The 20,328-nt window shown below is 37.5% G+C and overlaps 1 protein-coding gene across 1 annotated transcript in view; it reads right to left on the bottom strand.

The window, feature by feature from the left end:
* Positions 1–20,328, bottom strand: part of frem2a (FRAS1 related extracellular matrix 2a) — a 48,231-nt gene that overhangs the window by 17,171 nt on the left and 10,732 nt on the right. Inside the window, exons 3-6 of the mRNA XM_056736474.1 lie at positions 13,731–13,877; positions 10,270–10,500; positions 4,404–4,529; positions 4,043–4,294 (exon numbers count right to left, since the gene is read on the bottom strand). Coding sequence (XP_056592452.1) covers positions 4,043–4,294; positions 4,404–4,529; positions 10,270–10,500; positions 13,731–13,877 — 756 coding nt within the window. The remainder of the gene's footprint in view (positions 1–4,042; positions 4,295–4,403; positions 4,530–10,269; positions 10,501–13,730; positions 13,878–20,328) is intronic.

Raw genomic sequence — 20,328 nt, 5'->3', positions numbered from 1 at the left:
AACAGTAATAAATGAATATACAGTAACGTGCATTTTCATGCAAATATATCTGAATTAAATCAAATTAAGCCATGCTGTGCATTCTGGGAAAGCTTTCTCGGCAAAGTATCTACACAAAGTGGGTTTACAGCCCGTTTACACCAAGGAGGATAACTATAAATATTATGTTTAAAAAATTGTTTGAGATAAGCGGAGCCCTCACGTTAACTAACAATAAAGATACAGAGAACTTTCGAGCCATAACTGATAAATAATAAAACGTTGACAGCCAATCAACTGCAGGACGCAATCTAGTAATATACATAACATTATCTTCTGTTGGTGTGGATGCTAATATAGTTATTTATTTTTATAGTTATTGTTCGCCTAAATTAGGTCTCCACGGGCAGCTTATTAGGTTTTGGAACAAAGCGAATGTTTATGTAGTCTGTGTTGTGCTAATATTTGAGTAGCTCTCGACATAAACATTGGCACATTCTTTGACAGTGAACATCTGTCAGAAAGACGCTCGCGCTGTCAGGGATTAATTTCAAAGCACAGACAGGTGTCTCCGTAGATATGCTTCCATCAAACAAACACGTACAGCATGTTTCTTTTCTTCAGCTCCACCTCCATGCAGAGCTTAAACTGTCAGACAAACAATGCAGAGCAGAAAACATTGTCATATCATCTTGTCCAGCATTAGGTCATCTGTTATCCTGTTCAACTGACTCACAAATCAACCATAACACTTTTTTCACTTTATCACATACAGTCCGTGTTCATTTCTATCCAGTTCATTAACTCTCTTAAGCAAGAGAATGTGGAGACTTCATGTTTAATTTCATCATAGATGTTCTTTGACAGCCCTAAGGTGACGTGTTCTGTTAATTTATTGTTTATTTGTAGTTTGCGTGGTTGATCGCAAATTTGTTCATTCGCTGTCACGCCATTACTCGTGTTGAGCACACAAACTCAAGCACCACTCACATAAAACTGGTTGAAGAAAATTGAGTTTTCAAGGACTACGAGCCCGCAGGCTTGACCTTCCTTCCATGCTTGCCGAAATCTTCTCTCCGGCATTGTGAGATACCATCACTCCTTTATTGCCAGAAGGGGTCAACCTTTGTCTGTTTACCTACAAACGTCTTTCTTATACACACACATGCACACACACACATGCACACACACGCTCTCCCTCTCTCTGTCTGTCTTCTTTGTTGTGTCTCATCTTTTGGAAATGGTTCTTTCCTTTACTTAGAGTTATACCGTAATGTTAATCCATTTAAAGGAACAGTTGACCCAAAAATGAAATTTCTGTTATAATTTACTACTTACTACCCGCAAGTTGTTCCAAACTTGCACTTGTTTTCATGTTCCAAATTAAATAATCCCTGTAGAAATTAACCATGGATCCATCCATAGTTTTTGAGGCATTTTAAGCCTTAAGGGCCTTGGAAGGTATTTCCTTTTGCGGTGTGTGTAAATACTTGCAATGGGTTAAGCACCTGAAACCGCACAATCATTCGAGTTTTTGTAATGCATGTTTCTGATAGATGTTTGGGTGGTTGACTGATAACAGGCTCAGAAAGATGGAGATACGATCTATTACCCTCAGGATATTGTTTCACAGACAAAAGGATTTACATCAGTACTGAAGCCTGAGGTGTATTGTTGTGTGTAAGAAAGAGAGGAAGAACTCAGAAAGATGTGTTAAAACAAAGTGTACAGAAACAGGTCTGCGTTTTAACATACACACATGGACGCACGCACACACACTCTTGTATATATTGTTTACGGGCACTCTCCACACACACACACATACACAGTTAGTCCCTACAACACAGAAAAAAATATTACTTATGCATTTAGAAACGCTATTTCAGATATACATAATACGACACAGTTAACTTTATAAAAAAATACCCTTAAGCTTTGTGTGCTCGTGTGATGGGATTTACCACTAATCCACATATAGCAAGGGTTGGCACACACAAAACGGTACGTACATATACGTGCACGTATCTTCTTCCAGTCACACAAGCCGAGGACAGACCTTCTCTTTTCGTTTTTTTCCCGAGCGCAATTTCACGCTTTCAGTCTGAGGTAGGCTAAGCCAGCAGCTTCTATTTTCCTTCGCCAAACTTTTAGAGGCCGCATAGTGACAGCAAAATAGAGATAAAAGAACAGAAATCTGTTCGCTTTCCGTCGCAGAATAATTAATTGTCTTGCTTTGAGGAAAGAAGACTTAAGAATAACTCAACCTTGCCCTCCCAAGGCCCGAGGTGAAAAGACACTCCTGCGCCGACTCAGAACTTCAGTGTCGCACATTTACATGCTCATTGTGTCTATTCTGGGTTCATCCGCTGCCTGCTGAATGTGCATGAGACGCGGAAATTCTGCAGAGATAACGGCTCTGTATATAGCGCTGTGTGTTCGGCTAACAAATACATATCTGCGTATGCATGATATGAACTGAATACCTCTGCTTTGTGTGGTTCGCAGACCGAACTGGATGTCTACCCTAGAAACCCTTTTTTTCGCATTGAAGATTTGAATTGCTAAGGACAATATAGCAAAGCAAGCCAACCTCAATCCCACGTGCCACATAAGAGCACATGAGTGGAGCGAGGGGTTGAGTGTATTCTCTCGCTTTAAACTTTTCTTTACCTCCCAGCATCACAAGCATGACAATAATGCAATTCTGCATGTCAAAGTAAAAGAAATGATAGAGAAGTACGGGGGACAAATAAAGGTTCTTTATGGAATTTAAAAGAGACGTGCAGTGAAAACATGGTGAATACATCACTCCAAACTCTCTCCTCTCAAGTGTGTACAATTATGCAAATCCAAACGGTATAAAACATTTATGTAGCCAGATGTTCACATAAATAATCAAAAACATATGAAACTTTATAGTGGTGCGTATGCTGTTTTTTTTGTTAAGGGAACTTGTGCTCTACTTCACATGCAGGGTTGCCAAGTCTGTGGTATTCCTTCGATCTACTTTTAAACTGTTGATGTGGGTTATTCTTATTCCGCGGGTTACAGGTGGAAGGATTTGGTTCAGTAGCTGTCTACTATACAATGATTTTCAAAAAAAAATTGTCTAATTCATAACAGATACTGTAAATGATGTATTTTAGTTATAGGAGTGGCGTATTTTGGGTTTGGGTTTTTAGGATGTGGTCACTGGTCTACTTTTGGGCTCATTTTGATTGGCCAGTGGGCTGGTTTTGTTACGCAGATCTGCCAACCCTGCCAAATCACACGAGCTCCAAGAGCACAGCTGTACATCTGTCTTTTTTTCATTTAAAGTTTAACCATGGTCGTAGACGAACTGATTGTAGCTGTTAGATTCTTTCTTTAGACTGTAATAATAATAATACTTAATGTTCAATTAATATGAAACTAATTGTATTGTAATTAATGCTTTATTATAATTGTAATATTTGAGTGCAGTAAATATGTCATTAGTTTGTTTGATTCACAAGTTTAGGTCAGCAGAAAGTCATGGAATACACAAATGATGGTACTTAAAGTGATTCCCCTGATTTTTGTTTATGTAGAATCCTTTACTTTTCCTTTTGTCATTTCAAACCTGTATGACTTTCTTCCTTCTACAAAACACAAAATATTATTTTTAAGATACTGTTAATCGGCACCCATTCACTTGCATTGATTTTGTGTCCATACAATAGAAGTGAATGGGTGCCAGTGCTGTTCAGACGAGGATGAGAATTTGTATTTTAGGGTGAACTATCACTTTAAGTTGATTTACAGTCATGAGTATGATGTAATATTTTTAAAATGTCCCACTAACTATGCAAGAAAATGTCTTTATGCAAACGTTTCTGGAACGTCTGGAACAGACACAGTCCGATAACGTTGCTGCAAGAATGTTTTTGATAAGTTTGAGAGATCATACTCAGAATGTTCCCTGTTGGCTGGGTGTAAGCTAAGCTAAATTGAAACGCAATCTATGCCCTGCTGTAAAGTTTCCACTTTAATGTTTTCTATCAACCAAACTGTAAGGATAAGATTGTTTAAAAAATGTCCTTACCGTCATCCAGGTCTGGCAGTATGTGGACACGTGTGGTGTGCTGTTCCCCTCCCAGACGACCTCCCACAGGCATGCTAAGAGTGAGGTTGAAACTCTCTTCTCCTTCGTACAGCGAGTCGTCAATGATCACCACGCGGCATTGCTTCTCCATCTCGTCCTTATCGAAGCGCAGGATGCTGGCCTGCTCCTCTGGACGGGAGATGTAGTCAGAGTATGACAGGACTGAGGTGGGAACGGTCCCGGTGGCGGTCCCTGAAGCCAGACACACAGTAGAAAGGACATTTACATGGAATATATTTACATTCTCAAACCAATTTAAATGATTTACTAGAACATAAAAATGCATATGTATATGTTGCACCTTGCTGGGTGTGACAGACAACCATAAGGTCCTCACTGACATCTCCCCTCCTGTGCACGGGGATCAGAAGTTCTCCGATATCCTCTTCGACAGCAAAGCTGGTCTGAGGAAAGAAGACTGTGGATTCTGTCGAAGAGAAAAGAAGATATAGCTCAGCTTTAAAAGCTCTGTTCCCATGGTGGTATGATATATCATTCACAGAGAGATTTAAAGGCACCCTGCGAGAAGGTCTATTACTGCAGGGGTTTATAGCACCACAGGAGGGCGAATTGATTCCTTAATATATAATTATTTCACATCACAAGAGTCCATACGGGGCATGTTATACACATTTATCTTACACAAACGGCAAAACACACTTTTTGATGAAAAAATTGACTTTTCAAATCGAATGCTTTATATTAGGTTCTTAGCGGTCTTTGGACCATTTAGTGTCGATATCTGTCCGTGCCTGTTGTGCGTTGAGCTTTGCTGCACAGAAAATCGTCTGGCTGCATGGGAGACATTGCTATTTTCAAATACCGTAGGTCAGGATTGAGGCAACATCTTAAAGATTTTTATAGCGCACGGAACTGATGGAGAAAGAAGGCTTTAGCCCGAGAGGGAACAGTCTATGAAAAGACACTTGGTGACACTTTCTGAAATCGCAAGTGGGGACGGACGCAAGGGGACCAATAAGGAAAAAAACAAAAGCAACAGATCTCTTGTTGCTTGGCCTGTCCTGTCCCAGATACTTTGTTGCAGATATATGTGATACTTAGCAAACATCTCCTCTCAGGTGGTCATTTGGCACAGAGGGAGAAGAGATAATGAAGATAACAAAGCAGTTTGACACATTAGAATTCTCAGAGAGAGTTCAGAGGAGGAGTAATGAAAGAATGGGTGGGGCTAGGGGTTTGGCTTAACTATATCAATTTATATATAACATTGGTTTTCTGTCAATTTAAAAAAATCATTATTTGGTGCATATGTTGTATAAAGACATTTTGAGTATTAGAATTAAAAAGTTGTACATTACACAACGTAAAAAAAATTATCGCTTTAATTTAATTTTCTTTTTGAAGTTTAACATGCTGATTATGAAAATCACATTATTATTTTTTAATGGATGGTACTAACAAAAAATAAAAAAATATTTTCACATATCAAGTCAAGGTCCTGGCATAACACTGAGCTCAAATCAACAGCAAACATTTACAGTTACCAAATATGAGTCGTCCGAAACTTCAGAAGTGTACATTTGATCGTTAAGTAGCCACCCATCATCCCTTCCTCCCACTTTCCCTGTGCCACACAAATTTCTTGAATTTTCTGACAGTGACAACTGGAAAATATTAAAAAATATATGTAAACATTTGTACAGTTTTTGTTTATTTGCAAGATACCAATATATTGTATAATATATGAAACAGGCTCAAAATTTACATCAGCTAAATATCCACTAAAACATTGATGCTACATGACAGTAAACGTTACCAACATAATAAGCACCACAGAAAAGAACGAGAACTAGTTCACAAAACAACAAAAAACTGTTGTTATTACAATATTGGTATATTGTAGCTTATGCTGCAACAAAGCCCAAGTTTGTTTGCTTTATGGATATTATTCTGTTCTGCTGCCATCAGCACAGAAATTAAGTATTTTTTTCTTTTTCATGTCCAAAGTTTTCCTCCATTCAGATGTAGTAAACACTGAATATTTTACAGACACAAAAACATTGATTATACAGGTGTTTCAAGAAATGTGTGAAGCATTTTTTGCAACAGCCTTTTTGGCAATAAAAATGCAAGACTGGTCTTTTTCTATATCTGAGGCTAAGATTAAAATAAATTCATCTCCAATACTACTGAGAGATTTACCCTAAAAATGACTCTTTGCTGATTCAACCTTTATTTTATTTGTGTCGCTTTTCAATATTTCAACAAAAGATGGCCTTATTAGAATTCAGAGAGGTTTGGGCAAAGCCAGAATGTTTTCACTAGTCTAGAGCCCCTATATATACGTTAAAAAGACCAAAAACGTTGCCACGGATGTCCTGATCATTGCACATTCAAACCTTAAAGTCAACAGCAGTCTTTATATTTAATATCATATACTTTGCCATCCTCCACATTATTCGGCCATCTTTTTATCACTTGATTTCACGGAGAGAATAAGAGATTCTGGCCAAAACCTTGTCCACTGGTATCTGAATGTTCCACAGACAAAGAAAGTTCTCCTAAGATAAAAGAATGACTCTTGGAGCCCTTAAGACACAAACAATGGTGTGTTTGTAATAAATAAATAACTGACCATGTTTTGTAAGAATCAAAACCAGGATTTGCTACGCAACTTTATGTTGACGTTTCATTGACTACATTCAGCTATATGACAGTTAGTTGATGTTTTCTAAATTCTGTTCAAACAACGATGATATTTATTAAAACTGAACCAAGATGTTCCCAAATTGCAAATTTTGGCACTATTCTAAACATTTTGTGTATTCTATACAAATAGTGTGAGTTTGACAATTCCAAGAGAAAGAAGAGTCCTTTAAGATATGAAGTGAAATATGAAGTGTGGAACTTTCACTTAACACACTTAAAAGAACAGTTCTCCCCCAAATGTAAATTCTGTCATCATTTAATCATCCTCAAGTTGTTCCAAACCTGTACTACATTTGTTGTTCTGCTGAGCACAAAGAAAGATATTTGGAAGAATGTTTTTAGCCAAACGGATATGGGGCACTATAGACTTCCATGGCAGGAAAAAACTGGTAGTAAATGGTGCCCCAAAACTGTTAAGTTTCCCACATTCTTCAAAATATCTTCTGTTGTGTTCAACAGAACTAAAATTTTAAACAGTTTTGGAACAACTTGAGGGTGTGTTATTAAAGAGAAAAAACTTTCATTTTTTGGCTGAACTATCACTTTATGGGTTGATGCTTAAATATATCAAAATGATTACCATCTTATGAAAAAAGACCAGTTAAGTAAATCATCAAAATGTCAATGATCGCAATAATATTTTTATAAAACGACAACTTTTCAAAACACCTTTTTAAATTTCACATTTCCAACAGAGAAAGAAAATCACTGTCAAACCCTTTTACAGCCTAGAACATTAAAGTCAAATTAAAGTAAGCATCTTATTCTCCCTCTTTCCGGTACTGCTCTTCACACTAATCCGCACTGAAAGGTTCTGGCTGCAATGCAGAAAGCTTGTCACATCATCGCAGATGTAGCTCCGGATGTGGCGTTTGTCTGCGCCTGCGGGTCCGTGTAAGCCATCATGTGCGAGCGGCTCTGTGGCAACTAGGTCACACAGGTCTCCGAAGGGCCATGAGGGAAGACAACTACCTCCCTCTCACGTTCAAATATTAATGCAGGATGGCGGCTCTGCGGTGAGGATGCTGACCTCGAGCTGCCTCACCCCCGTGAACGCTAAAAGGATAATTAACCTGAAAAAAAACTGGATGGCAGTACAGACCGGCCATGTCTCGCTTCCCGAACATCCCTCTCCCCCTCGCCACTGAAAGAGCAGCTACTCGCCGTCACGCTAAGCTTCCCGTGAGACTTCAGCTTCGGCAAACAAATCCCGTCGTAAGACCGATAATTAGCTCACAGGGGAAGCGGAGGAGATTTTTTTGTGTGGCGAAATAACTTGTGGAGAGATAGCGTGCTTCAGACACATTCAGATGGAAACTATCGCCGCGTTTGGTGTGATGGATGAAATTTTTAATTATCTGGGGACCCCATAGAGGAGATAAAGACCAAAACACACAGCGTAAAACAAAGTAAGCCTCACGGCGGTTATTCACGGCGCACATCTAAACGCGCTCATAATTGTGAGAATATGAGATACTCTTGATGATGAACGGTCGAATAATACTGCCAGAGCTCACGGCTAGGAAACTCAAAGCAGCCGGTATGAGACCGCAGAAGTTTGATCAACAGCCATATTTTGTAACAAGAGCCGCTCCGAGATAAAACGTCCGGTCTTTTGGGGAAAAAAGTTTGGGATGACAGGTTTATCTGCGACTCTCATTAGACATCCCGGCTGTCGAAACGCTCCCTCTCGAGCTGACCCCCTCAAAATCTATGCGTCTAACTTTCATACGTAAAACTCTTTAATTACAGAGGGAATCACAGCAGATATGTCAAACCTCTCTCGAACGCCCACTGACGGTAATTTACATTTATCGACAAGGCGCCGTGAGTGGATGAAAAGAAAGGCCGTTGATATGCGGGGGCGGGTGGACGCTAAAAGCTCGCAGGTAGGAAGAGATATGAAATGCTATAATTGAGGTCCACTGAAAGCAGGAAGAACACCTGCAATGTGTAGATAAGGCGAATGCTCTATTGCAACATCCAAAAATAATATTAAAAACAGTATATATATATTTGTATATATATATAGCATGAGATGTTTGAAGCAATTTTTTTTCATTAGTGGTAAATGGTTTCAGGATAATGAATGGCGGATGCACTGAGGTTTGGTTCTTTTTAAGGTATTAAATGTGCTTGAAAAGGGGTGTGATCCTGTATAGCCATTGCATAAATCTGGGGGTGGGGGTTGGACAAGTGTCCTGGGCTCTGTGACGAGTCGAGGGAAATTAAAGTAGCTGAATCATTGGGCCCTGGGAAACGCTGTTTCATTAGTGGCCCAGCTGCAAAAACGTATTTGAAGAGCTTGTATGCATTAAGTCAAAGTGATGTAATTCAACAGGTAATGCAGGCTAACACTTTAGAATCAAGACCTTTTCTGTTTAGTTAACTGCATTAGTTTACATGAACAGAGAAGAATACTTCAACAGCATTCATCAATGTGAGTTACATCTTAATTTTCTTTACTTACATCTTAAAGTTGTATCTGTTAATAGTTCATGCATTCAAAAGTTGTCACTGGGACGGTACTTTTAAAAAGGTCATATGCTGTTTGGACCATTTAGCTATTAATATGAACACATTTGCTACCAATTTGTACCTTTGAGTTAATAATATGCTGCGCAATGAACTGACATGAATGCACAATGAACAATTGTATTGACCAACATTAAAAAAAGATGAATAAATATACTGTATTGTTACTGTAGAGTTCACGTTACTTTATGCATTAAAGAGACCCAAATTGTGTCATTCAATACCTGTATGAGTTTGTTTCTTCTGGAGAACACACACGTACAAATATTTTTTGGAAGAATGTTGGCAAACGACTACATTGGCCCCCATTGACTTCCATTGTATAAACACAAAACAACTGAGATATATCAAAATATCTTCTTTTGTGTTTCACAGAAGAAAGTCATATACAGAAGAGTCATATACAGGTTTTCAAACATCATAAAATATTTTTTTTTATTTCACAAAATTCACAGAGTCCTCATATTTTGGCGAACTATCCCCTTAATGTCCAGTGTATGACATTTAGCATCTAGTGGTGAGGTTGAGCATTACAAGCAATGGCTCACTCCACCCCTCCCCTTCAAAGCACTACGGTGGCTGACACTGAACAAAGGTGATGTCATGATCTGTAGAGCAGTTTGTCCGATTAGCTATAGAAACAACATGGTGAATTCAATGTGGGACCCGTGATGTATGTAGATAGAAATTGCTCATTCTAAGGCAATAAAAACATAACGCTTTATTATGTAAGATCTTCATACACCTCTGAAGACCGAGTATTGTATATTATATTGCATTTGTAGATCCTCCAAATAATTTGACCTTTAACTAATGTTAAAGAATAGAACCCTAAATTGTTGCTCAATTAAGAGAAAGTGAAAAGTAAATGAATACTTCGAGGCATATTAAAAGAGTCCAAAGTAAGAAGTTACACTGTTCATGGGTTCAGAAATAATAGATCAGCTTGTTTTTTGACTTACCATCTCCTGGATCCACTATCTCAACCATGGCTGTTGCTGGAAACTCCAGAGCGCCCATAACCGGCTCAGTGAGGATAATCTGGAAATTCTCTGACTGCTCATATTTCCCGTCTGAGAGAACCCTCACTGTCCATGTGGCTGTGGTCTGGCCGGGGTTAAACTGCACCTGCTTCTGAGATTTCCCTTGAAAATCCTTCCCCTTCTCAGCACTGCCATCCAAAGTTCCAATTCCTTTAAAACACCACAAATAATACAATTTAACACAATCTGAAGAAACTTCTCCATATTTCATATCTCCAGTCTCCAGTTGGCATACATCATCAGTTTGAGAAGGATCGACTCAAAGAAGCATGTTATCAAATTTATAAGCAGGGATTATCTCAACGCAAGGTTTCTAAAGATCGAGCACGTAGCTTTGGATCTCTATGCATTAACAATGTCATGCATGAAGGGATATTGATCCTATGGATGTCCAAGGGTGAGATCTCCAAAACTCCAAAGATGAGATGTACGAACAAATTCAAACAACATGTAGTACTAAAGTACATCATGTACACCTAACTTAATTTCTACTGTAACGTTGTTAAGAAGCTGTGGTGGGATTTCCACACAGTGGGAAAGCCTGCTGTGAACATGCCTGAAATCATTTGATCTCTGAGACATCAAGCAGGGCCACAGTCAGGGATTCGTCTGCCAGAACCTCCCCAACAGATGTAAGGAACTAAATCACCTCAGTCTTACGGATTAATGTTGGACAGATCGCTGATCTTTCAATCTATTACACTTAAACTTGATGTCTGCGGGTTACCATTATGAGATACATTACAGCAAAAATAACATTTTGTTGATTGAAGATATAGCTAGGGATTCAATTATAAATATAGATTTTTTGAAGCAGTAGAATTGGAAAAATACATTGAATATCATAACTCAACCAATCTTAGCATTAGCACTAGCAATCTTAGCATTATCTTGTTACAGTTTTACCACCACTTTACCATTAAAACCACCAAATTTTGACATGTGAGCTATGGAAAAATCTGTATTTTTTCAAAGTGAGATTAACATTAGCCTTGAATTGCACAATGAAAAATAGTTTTGACTTCAAAATGAAAAACAAAAAATGCTTTTAGTTATTCCTAAAGCAGGCTAATTTTCTACTTTCTTATCTATTAAGATTAATTAACAGGACATAAGTACTTTTATCTAAAATAATCAAAAATAATGAACAGTTCATTTAGCTACACGCTAACTCTGCATTTAGCGTTTTAATAATAGAACACATTTTCCCTTCACTACAAAGAGAACAAAAACATTCACACTTTTCATCCAACCATGTCTTTACATGCAGAGAAATCTTTTAAGAAAAAGGGAAGAAAGTTGGGGGTCGGTGAAAAAACTGAAATTGACTAAAAGATATAAGAGAAAGAGCAATAAAAAGAGAACAAGAGAAAGAGGGTTTTCAATTCCATTTCTCTAACAACAGGGGGTCTCATTCCAACCACAACAAGCAGCATAAGTAAGATATGAAGAAAAGAGAGAAAGAGCAAGGCAGGAGGCTGAGGGGTTTGGGGGGGATGTTGCGGTGATGTTATGGCACAGACTGCAGCTGAACTCCAGGATCCAAAGAGTACAGAAGCAGATGAAGGCGGATCTCATCGCCTCACGATCACAGTTTTGATGTTACAGGGATATTAATTGCATAAACAGGAAATAAAACAGTAGGCATTACGATAGGTGCAGAATTATACAGTGTTGTCATGTGGCCTACTCACATCATGTCAGTGTATTCAGTAACTTCAGTTCTTGTGTTGGTTATCTTTCCTTTTATTAAATGGTGCTTATTGGTGGATTAATTTACATCACAGATGTGTGAATACAGTCCAACAGCTAAAACACAGCAGACTGTAAGAAAGCTGACTGAATTAGGCTACTGATGCTAGCAAAACAAAAATAAACAACAAAAATGAACCACACTGTAGTCAACCATACGTCTAGTAGGATGATAAATCAACCAGCTGACCTCCCTGGCCCATCCCTAGTCTGTACTGTAGAAATATGGTACACTGTGGCGTCTATTTACACTTCCATTCAAAAGTTTGTTCTTTTTAAAAAATTGTCTCGATTTCGACGGAAAAAAGTTAAGAGTACAGGAATAATGTTCTGACTAAAAGAATTCAAAACAAATCTAAACTATGTTTTATTCTAGACTTCAAAGCAGCCACCCATTGCCTACAATTTGTATTCTTGGAATTTTATCAAGTGGCATCTTAAAGCGGCCGTGCAACAGTGTTTCATGCATTCTGACATCTTTACAACGTTAAACGTCTTGTGCTAAACATGGTCGACTTGTCAAAAAACGAGTATTACGTAGTATTTTTGTGCTCAATACACTCCCCCAGCAATCGTACAGGTTTCGGAAAGTTTTTTCGAACATATAAACTGTTTTGAAACAACTATTCTTAGTCCCTTATTGGACAATTCTCCCGGAAAAGCATGCGGCACGGCCACAAGGCAGCATGGAGAGCAGGAGAAGGAGCATGCGCAGACGTCACTTTCACTTGTAAGCAGGAGAGAGAGAGAGCATACATTCCCGAAGTTCAGGTGTTTGTTTGTTCGCTGCATTTGGGTGATGAATGTTATATAAACTGTGGATATAACGCTGGATTTTGGTTGTTGACTGTTATCTTATGTGCATCTTGAGTGAAATACAATTTGATTTATAAAACACCATTTGACGAAGGTGCTTCACAAAAAGACGATGATCAAAGTTTAAAAACACACAACACAAAATTTCAATTAATGAAACAGCATTAAGCTCAATGTAGCTGAACTCATCAGCAGAGGTTTGTTGACTCATCGAGACTTGATTACTCTAACGCCCCCTAGAGACAGGGAGCTTCATTTACCTGCATTAGAATAGACGGGTATTAATTACATCACCCCTTCTCATTCTCCCCCATCTCTCTTGGTGCCTTCTGCTCTGTTTATCTCTTTGGTCTTTCGCATTCTCTCTTTCACACATGCCACAAATCCGGCCGGTGTGAACAAAGACCCTCGGTTTCATAAAAACTGACCACATGTGGGGCTGCGCTGTCCGCGGTGCAGGCCAAGATAAGCAGGTACGAGCTCATAAAAGGGAGGGTTCTACTGATGCTTGAGAGTGAGCCAGGGCTTTCATCTCACAAAGAAGCCAAAGCACTTACAAAAACATCTCTAACAGCTTCCCATTGATAAGCCTAAGTAAAACCAGCTCTCGCTGCGAAGACAGACTCGGCAGAATGCTAATGACTCACTGTAAACGCGTGTACTTTTGACTTCTCGCCCGGTTGAATAATTTCTGGATAATAGTTTGTTTTTGCAACAAAAATAGGTTGAGAATTGACATTGTGGAAAATATAGCACCTTGCTGATGGCAATTTAAAGAGACCGGAAGAATTATTCAGCGGTTTTATACTCACCGACAAAAGATGTTTCTCCAAGGAAACCTCGTCGGAGGAGGACAACCTCAAGAACTTTGTCCTGCTCATCCACCATGAAGCTCGGCTTCTCCAGAGAAATCCAAGCCCAGTTTAGACGAAACTGCTGGTTCTTCAGTTTGTTTCTTCCTGAAAACAAATACATGTTACCTTTAATGGGTTTAGAAGGGATTAGAGATTATAATTCACACATTTTGTAAATTTCCAACTGTTCTTATTTAAAGAAATTGGGGAATAAAAATCGTATTTAAATCATCTGGGAAACCCAACCTCACCGGGTTTTCCAATATGAGGAGTGTTTACTGTAATCATTTTATATTTGTTCATGAAAGTGAGAAAGTCATCTGTTTTATGTGTGTGTGTCTAAGTAAAGCAAACATTTGGATTTAAATTTGCAATTCATTGAAACATGGTCTGATCTTCATCTTTTGCTATCAAATCCTATCTGCTGTAATGAATCCCAAATGAACTAAATGAACTAACATGTGGGTTACTTTCAGATGTAGCATTTGCAATTGGTACACTATGACCCTATGCATATATGCATTAACAATAAGCACTAAAGAAAGACCCTTATGTCTTCAAAGGCAGCCTGCACTCCCCGCAGATTAAAAGTGAGGGAATATCAAACCTCAAGGACTTCTAGAACTATGAAAGTTGAAAGCTGCATGAAAGCTGTGATAAAATATGTGTGAAAGGCATGTTTCAGTTTAGGCCATCGAAACCAGAGCTGAATGATATTTGCATTATATCAGCGGTTATCTACCAAAGGACCAGGGCCCACAAGAGAGCCCAATATGACTTGAATTACAGATTCATTTAAAATATGTTATATTAAATTAACTTAATCAAAAGTCTTAAAAATAAGATCTGTGCAGACACACGTGTAAACTGAAATAAAAATCACTGCTTATCTGTGCAGACTGACTTTACATTTTTTTTTTTTTTCATTTTTAACCAACCCACTCGTGTGGAAATTTACTATTGTTTACCAATGCTTTCATTTCATTTGTTCTCACAGTCACTAATTTAGGTCCAGTTCCTGCAATTCCATTTCTTCATGTTTTCCATTGTGTGTAAACCAAATCAATTGTGAAGTGAACACAAAGCTGTTCATTCCTTTCAAAAGAACATAAAAAAGACCGGTGGCAGGTATTAATCTCTTAATGCAGACTGCAATTTGTTATATTTGTTTCTGTAAATGAAATCTTGAAACATATGGGCATTTCATTTTTAAATTAAATGCCAGCGGTTGTGTATGTCACTCAAAGCCAGGGACACATTAAAGATTTTAAATTAAAACATTACTGCTAGAAAATGAAAAATGTTAAACAAGCAAGTATTGTTGTGCAGCGGTTTCAGCACTGACCATCTGCTCCACTAACTCTGATGGAGCGCCCAAGGCTAATATGCCCAAAAAATGTAGTGCCAGGTCGTCAAGGAGCTGTATAAAATAGACAACAAAATGTTTTATTTATCTTTAAATTGCCTTTCTCATAGACCACTCTTTTGACCAATATCTTTCTACATGAACGTTTACAGAAAAAAACTTTCAAGTCAATATTCACATCATGGATCAGAGTCTGCATGTGTGTGAAATAACAAACAGATTCTCAATTTCTTTAGATGTTCTATATGCTTTTTATACAAAATGTTCTAGAACTAACCTCAGTCTTTTGTGACATATAGTCATCCAACAACAATGTGAAAGACTGACAGCATGACAATACGATAAAAATTCGAGGGAGTTAAAACATAATTTTTTTTTACTTTTCCTAAATACATATATATATAATATTACAAATACTACAATTGAAGGTCTGAAAAATATACAGAGAGCCCCTTTCTGTTATTTTGACAACAAAACAACAATAAAACAGAATTTATACACGTAAGTAAATAGATTTTCTTATTTTTTCTGTGGCTAAATAGATATATTTTGGCATTTAATAAAGAATAGAAATGTATGCTGCATATGAATTGTTAAATTATCATTGTGGCCTCTAAAAACTACTGACTTTTGGGTTGGTCAAGATTTACAGTATCCATATTCATAACAGAAAATTTGATACTGTCTTTAAATTCAATTTCTCAGCAGTCATGTGACATATACCACTGCATGTAATTAGTTGTTATAATAGTATAACCGGGATATAACCAGATTTAAAGCTGTGTTTTTATCTAATTCTCAGACAAAATAATAATGTAGCTCATTATTAATTCTGCATTTCTACCGTGTTTCATCTGATAAGATTCTATCAATTTATTCTATTAGGGCAGGAGTAATAAATGGGAAGTGATTTTAATAAAGAATATTTTTAATATCCGCATGTGTGCAGTTATGTTGTTTTCAGTATGTGCATTCCACATTCTCTTGATACAGCCGGAAAAAAAATCAGACTAGTTTTGCCTTTAATATGTATTTCTAGATGTACTCTGGCCATTCCAGTCCAATGTCTGATGAATTGCAATAGAAACAAACCTCAGTAATGACATTAAGTCAGCGTAAAAAGCAGACCGAGAAAATGCAAAGATGCATGAAAATATATCATATCATATATACTGTATATCATATTAACTATTATGTACATGTGTACTAAGTCTAAAATACAGGTAAAACATTAGCATTGTGTTGTTTAAGCATGAACTTGTTTTATATATTAAACGGTTGGAAAAATATTGCAACACAGTTTTTAGGGTGCTTTATAAGACATTGACGGCTGACCCATGTCACCATGACTCAAATTCCTTTCAACAGGATTCGCATAAAAAAGCACATCTCTCATAAACAAGCTACACACACAGACCATCATCACAAAGTAGTTACTGATCAATCTTAGCAAAAAAACAACACAACAAAAAGATTCTACTTCAAACTTTTCTGTTATATCTGCTTTCTGTATCTATTAGATTTAACTAGTATATCAGAAAAAAACAAACCCAGCAAATGTGAATTCAGAATTGTATCGAATTTGTTTTGTTGTCATGCCGAACAAAAGCAAGCTCTCATTATCTTGGCTACTAACAAACTGTCACTCTGAAGCTCGGTGGATTTGTCCACACCCTGAGGACACAGACAGTCCTCCATGAAACTTCTCACACAAAGGCCCCTAATGACTTTATTAAACAACAGAGAGACAGAGCCGGTCTGTTCAAACACTTTTTCCTAGATAGACATGCCAGCTCACAGTCACTAGAAGGATTCATTAAAGGCTAATCACTGTTTGGTGCGATGCCACACTCGTGGAGTGAAAAACTCGGATCTAAAAATAGCACTCACAAATAATTCATCAGATACACTTCTGTTCCTTCACTCAGAGCCACGAGATTCTGAATAAAGCCTGACAGAAGTCAAACGGAGCTGACCCCCGACGGATCTTACGACCTGCAATTTTCATTCATGAGTCTTATATTATCAGCGCTGAAAAGTAAATTAGAACATAAGATTGAATGCTCAGACTGGTGTAGTACTATTTGAATGTGATGTAGCGAGAAACGCTATATTTATTAATGTTATACCAAAAGCATCAATCATAAATAAAAGGAGCTTATATTTTTTTAAACTAGCCCCAGGATAGTTATAAAACTAATCTTGACGCAAGTAAACAAGTGCTATTTTAGCTATACTGCTTGGTTATCAAAAACACTGTTATCTGGGAGGTACATAATTATATTCATAAGGAAGAATGATACTTAATGGTGCTGTGTATAATTTTTTAGAGCATCGATTTACTGAAATGCAACTACAGTACATGTACAAGTCCAGTGAGCATATACATAACTATGTGTTCAGGGCTGTATATAGACATAACATAATGAAGCAATATGTTTTTATTACCTAAGAATGAGCTATTTCTATCTACATACACCATTTTGTTTCTTTAGTAGCCCTTAATGGAAAAACTGCTTTACAGAACACATTTTGTAAATACATCTCTCTCGGCAAAGAAGCGAAAACATCTTAGCACTGTGTCAGCCACCGTAGTGCTTCGAAAGGGAGAGGGCAGGGGTGGAGTGAGCCATTGGTTTAAAATCCGCAACCTCACCACAAGGTGCCGCTAAATTTATTACACTGAACCTTTAAATAAGTTCTTAGCCGTTTGTGCAGTATTAAAAAGAAAGTAAAGGTGACAAACATTGTTTGGAGTAAGTCTGTGATTACTGGATATGCTAAAGATTTGAGGTATTTTATAAGCTATTTAATCACAAAAACAAAACAGTAATTTATACGTAAGTTACTGTAAGTACAGTAGCATACATCTGGGTACTAGATCATTATCATATCGCATTGATGTGGATGTGCATCCAGTCCAAAAAAAAACATGCATCGTGTCCAAGGATTATGCCGGTTTTCAATAATAAGGGTTTCCATGCTAAATCATTTAAACATTATTGTTAAAGTAAGCATTTAAAAAGACAGAGAATAATTCTACACAACATACTCGCATGATTGTTCACATTTCTCTGAAATCACATAAACTCACTTTCCATCAAACACATCAAAATTTAGTGTAAACAAAACCTGTTTAAGCACACTATATCTTTCTTAAAGCAAAAAAATGAAAAGCTGCACTGCACTAGTTGTATATGAAAGTGTTGCCCTGTACAACAGTGAATATATCTTAATCTAAATACATCATTGTATATATAATATAATGCAGCAATAATACCATACACTACAAAAAGTCCTCGCTATTATCATTACGTGAAAATCTGATACCATCACATGCATAGATGTAACTGTAACTGTTTAAAGGATGTACAGTAGAGTTTTTCATTTTTTGAATAAACATTTAACCTATTTTAAGCGTGACTTATGGACAGATGCTTTTGAGAAAATGGTTTGATTTATTTTTTTAAGCATATAAACAAGACGCCACTCATTGTCTCATAACCGTCGTGTTGACTGTCACCAATAGAGACATGCTTATGGTTGGATGTTCAATCTGTGCTTAAATTGGAACACCTGCATGTTCTACATTTCCTGTTTGGCACATTCCATTTCTCCAATCACTAGACATCTATGGTATCTCAACCTGGCATCACGATTCCTTATGAAGCCCTAGTTTCTCTTTTCCTAGCTCAATAAGCTCAGTCCCTCTAGCTGGATTAAGAAAGCTGAACCGAGACTTTTCTGTACGAGGCAATGTATGCCCGGATGCCCTCAATTATTTGAATGATGGACATTTTTTACCTCTGTTGTGTGTGTAGTAATAAGAAAAGTGTCCTCTTTTCATAACCATTGCCCTGAATAAATGTGTGCTTTCCTTTTCAACTGAGAATAGCACAGGCGCTTTATTTCTTTCCTTTTTACTATTTCTTCTCAAACTGGATGCTAAACTTTGCCGTGCTTATTCAAAGAACATCTTTTTAGCTGTCAAATATGTCTACGAAAGAATGACTGAACACACTCATCTTAAACTCTCATTGTACTATCGCCTGTCCACTCGATCAGTGCCACTTGCAAATGTTTAAACAGGTAAGGAGTTACTGGCGAGTCCTTGCAGGTGTGGTCTCGCCCCTGAATCAGGGTCTAAGGTTAAGCTGGACTACGTATCCAGAGTATGACCTTAAATACCTGCACTACCCCCACAACCAAACTAAACAGAGATGAGGCTTCAATAGAAACTCAATGCCAGTAATCCACATGCGAATGCATCCAGATTCGCTTACGCAGCAAAAAAGAGCTACAAAACATCCACACAAACACAATTCTTTCCGGTTAATTAGATATGCAAAAAAACCCAAACAAGCAGCTCATACATATGGTTATCTACATAAACACTAACATTACCATTGTTCTTCATTGTTGGTTGGGTTTCAGGCTCCTGTTCCACAAATCCCCCCCCAAAAACTCACAAAAACAATACTGTCATGCAAAAACAGGGCCAGCATGATGTTTCTTTCAGTTTTCTGTGACAAAACAGAGCTTTAGCGACAAACTAAAAGGTGGTGAACAGATTGTGAAATTGCTTTCGGCTTAAAGCTGGCGGAAACAAAACGGTGTAAAAAGCGTAAAATTGAGACCATTCTGGTTCTCAACTTGATGTTGATGGTTAGGGTTATTGAATATAAACCAACCTTTTTTTTAATGGTACCAGTTTAGTAGATAATAGCACTTTTGCTTTCAAAAGAACAGTGAGGTAAATCGACAAATGTCAAAGAAAATATTCCCGCAGTCCCACAACGCAAAAAAACTCCCAAAGCTGCGTTGTGCCAAGTAAAGATTTTCTCAGTTCGCTGTAGCATCTTTGTGTCCCTGTAGTCAATCCTGTCATATTTCTAGCTCTGCCTCTGAGGGATGATAGTAGTGTAAAGGGCTAATGGTATTCAGGATGAGCGCTATCATTGTGACCTTTTGCAAAGGAAGAGGGTAACAGATAAATCTGTAGCCTACTCATTTACCTCACTTGGAGCTCTGGGATTTAAATTCTCTTGATATTTTAATAGAGCATTACATTTGTCAGTCAGGAAGTCCTTGTGATAGTAGTGACAAAGCATGCTGGTACACCAAAATTAAGTCTTTTAATGTGATGGTTCACTCCAAAATAAACATTCTGTCATCATTTATTCATCCTCA

This window comes from Triplophysa dalaica, chromosome 22 (assembly GCF_015846415.1).
Source record: "Triplophysa dalaica isolate WHDGS20190420 chromosome 22, ASM1584641v1, whole genome shotgun sequence".
Lineage (NCBI taxonomy): Eukaryota > Metazoa > Chordata > Actinopteri > Cypriniformes > Nemacheilidae > Triplophysa > Triplophysa dalaica.
Note: the sequence above shows the minus strand (reverse complement) of the source record. Positions and strands in the feature narration are given on the sequence as shown.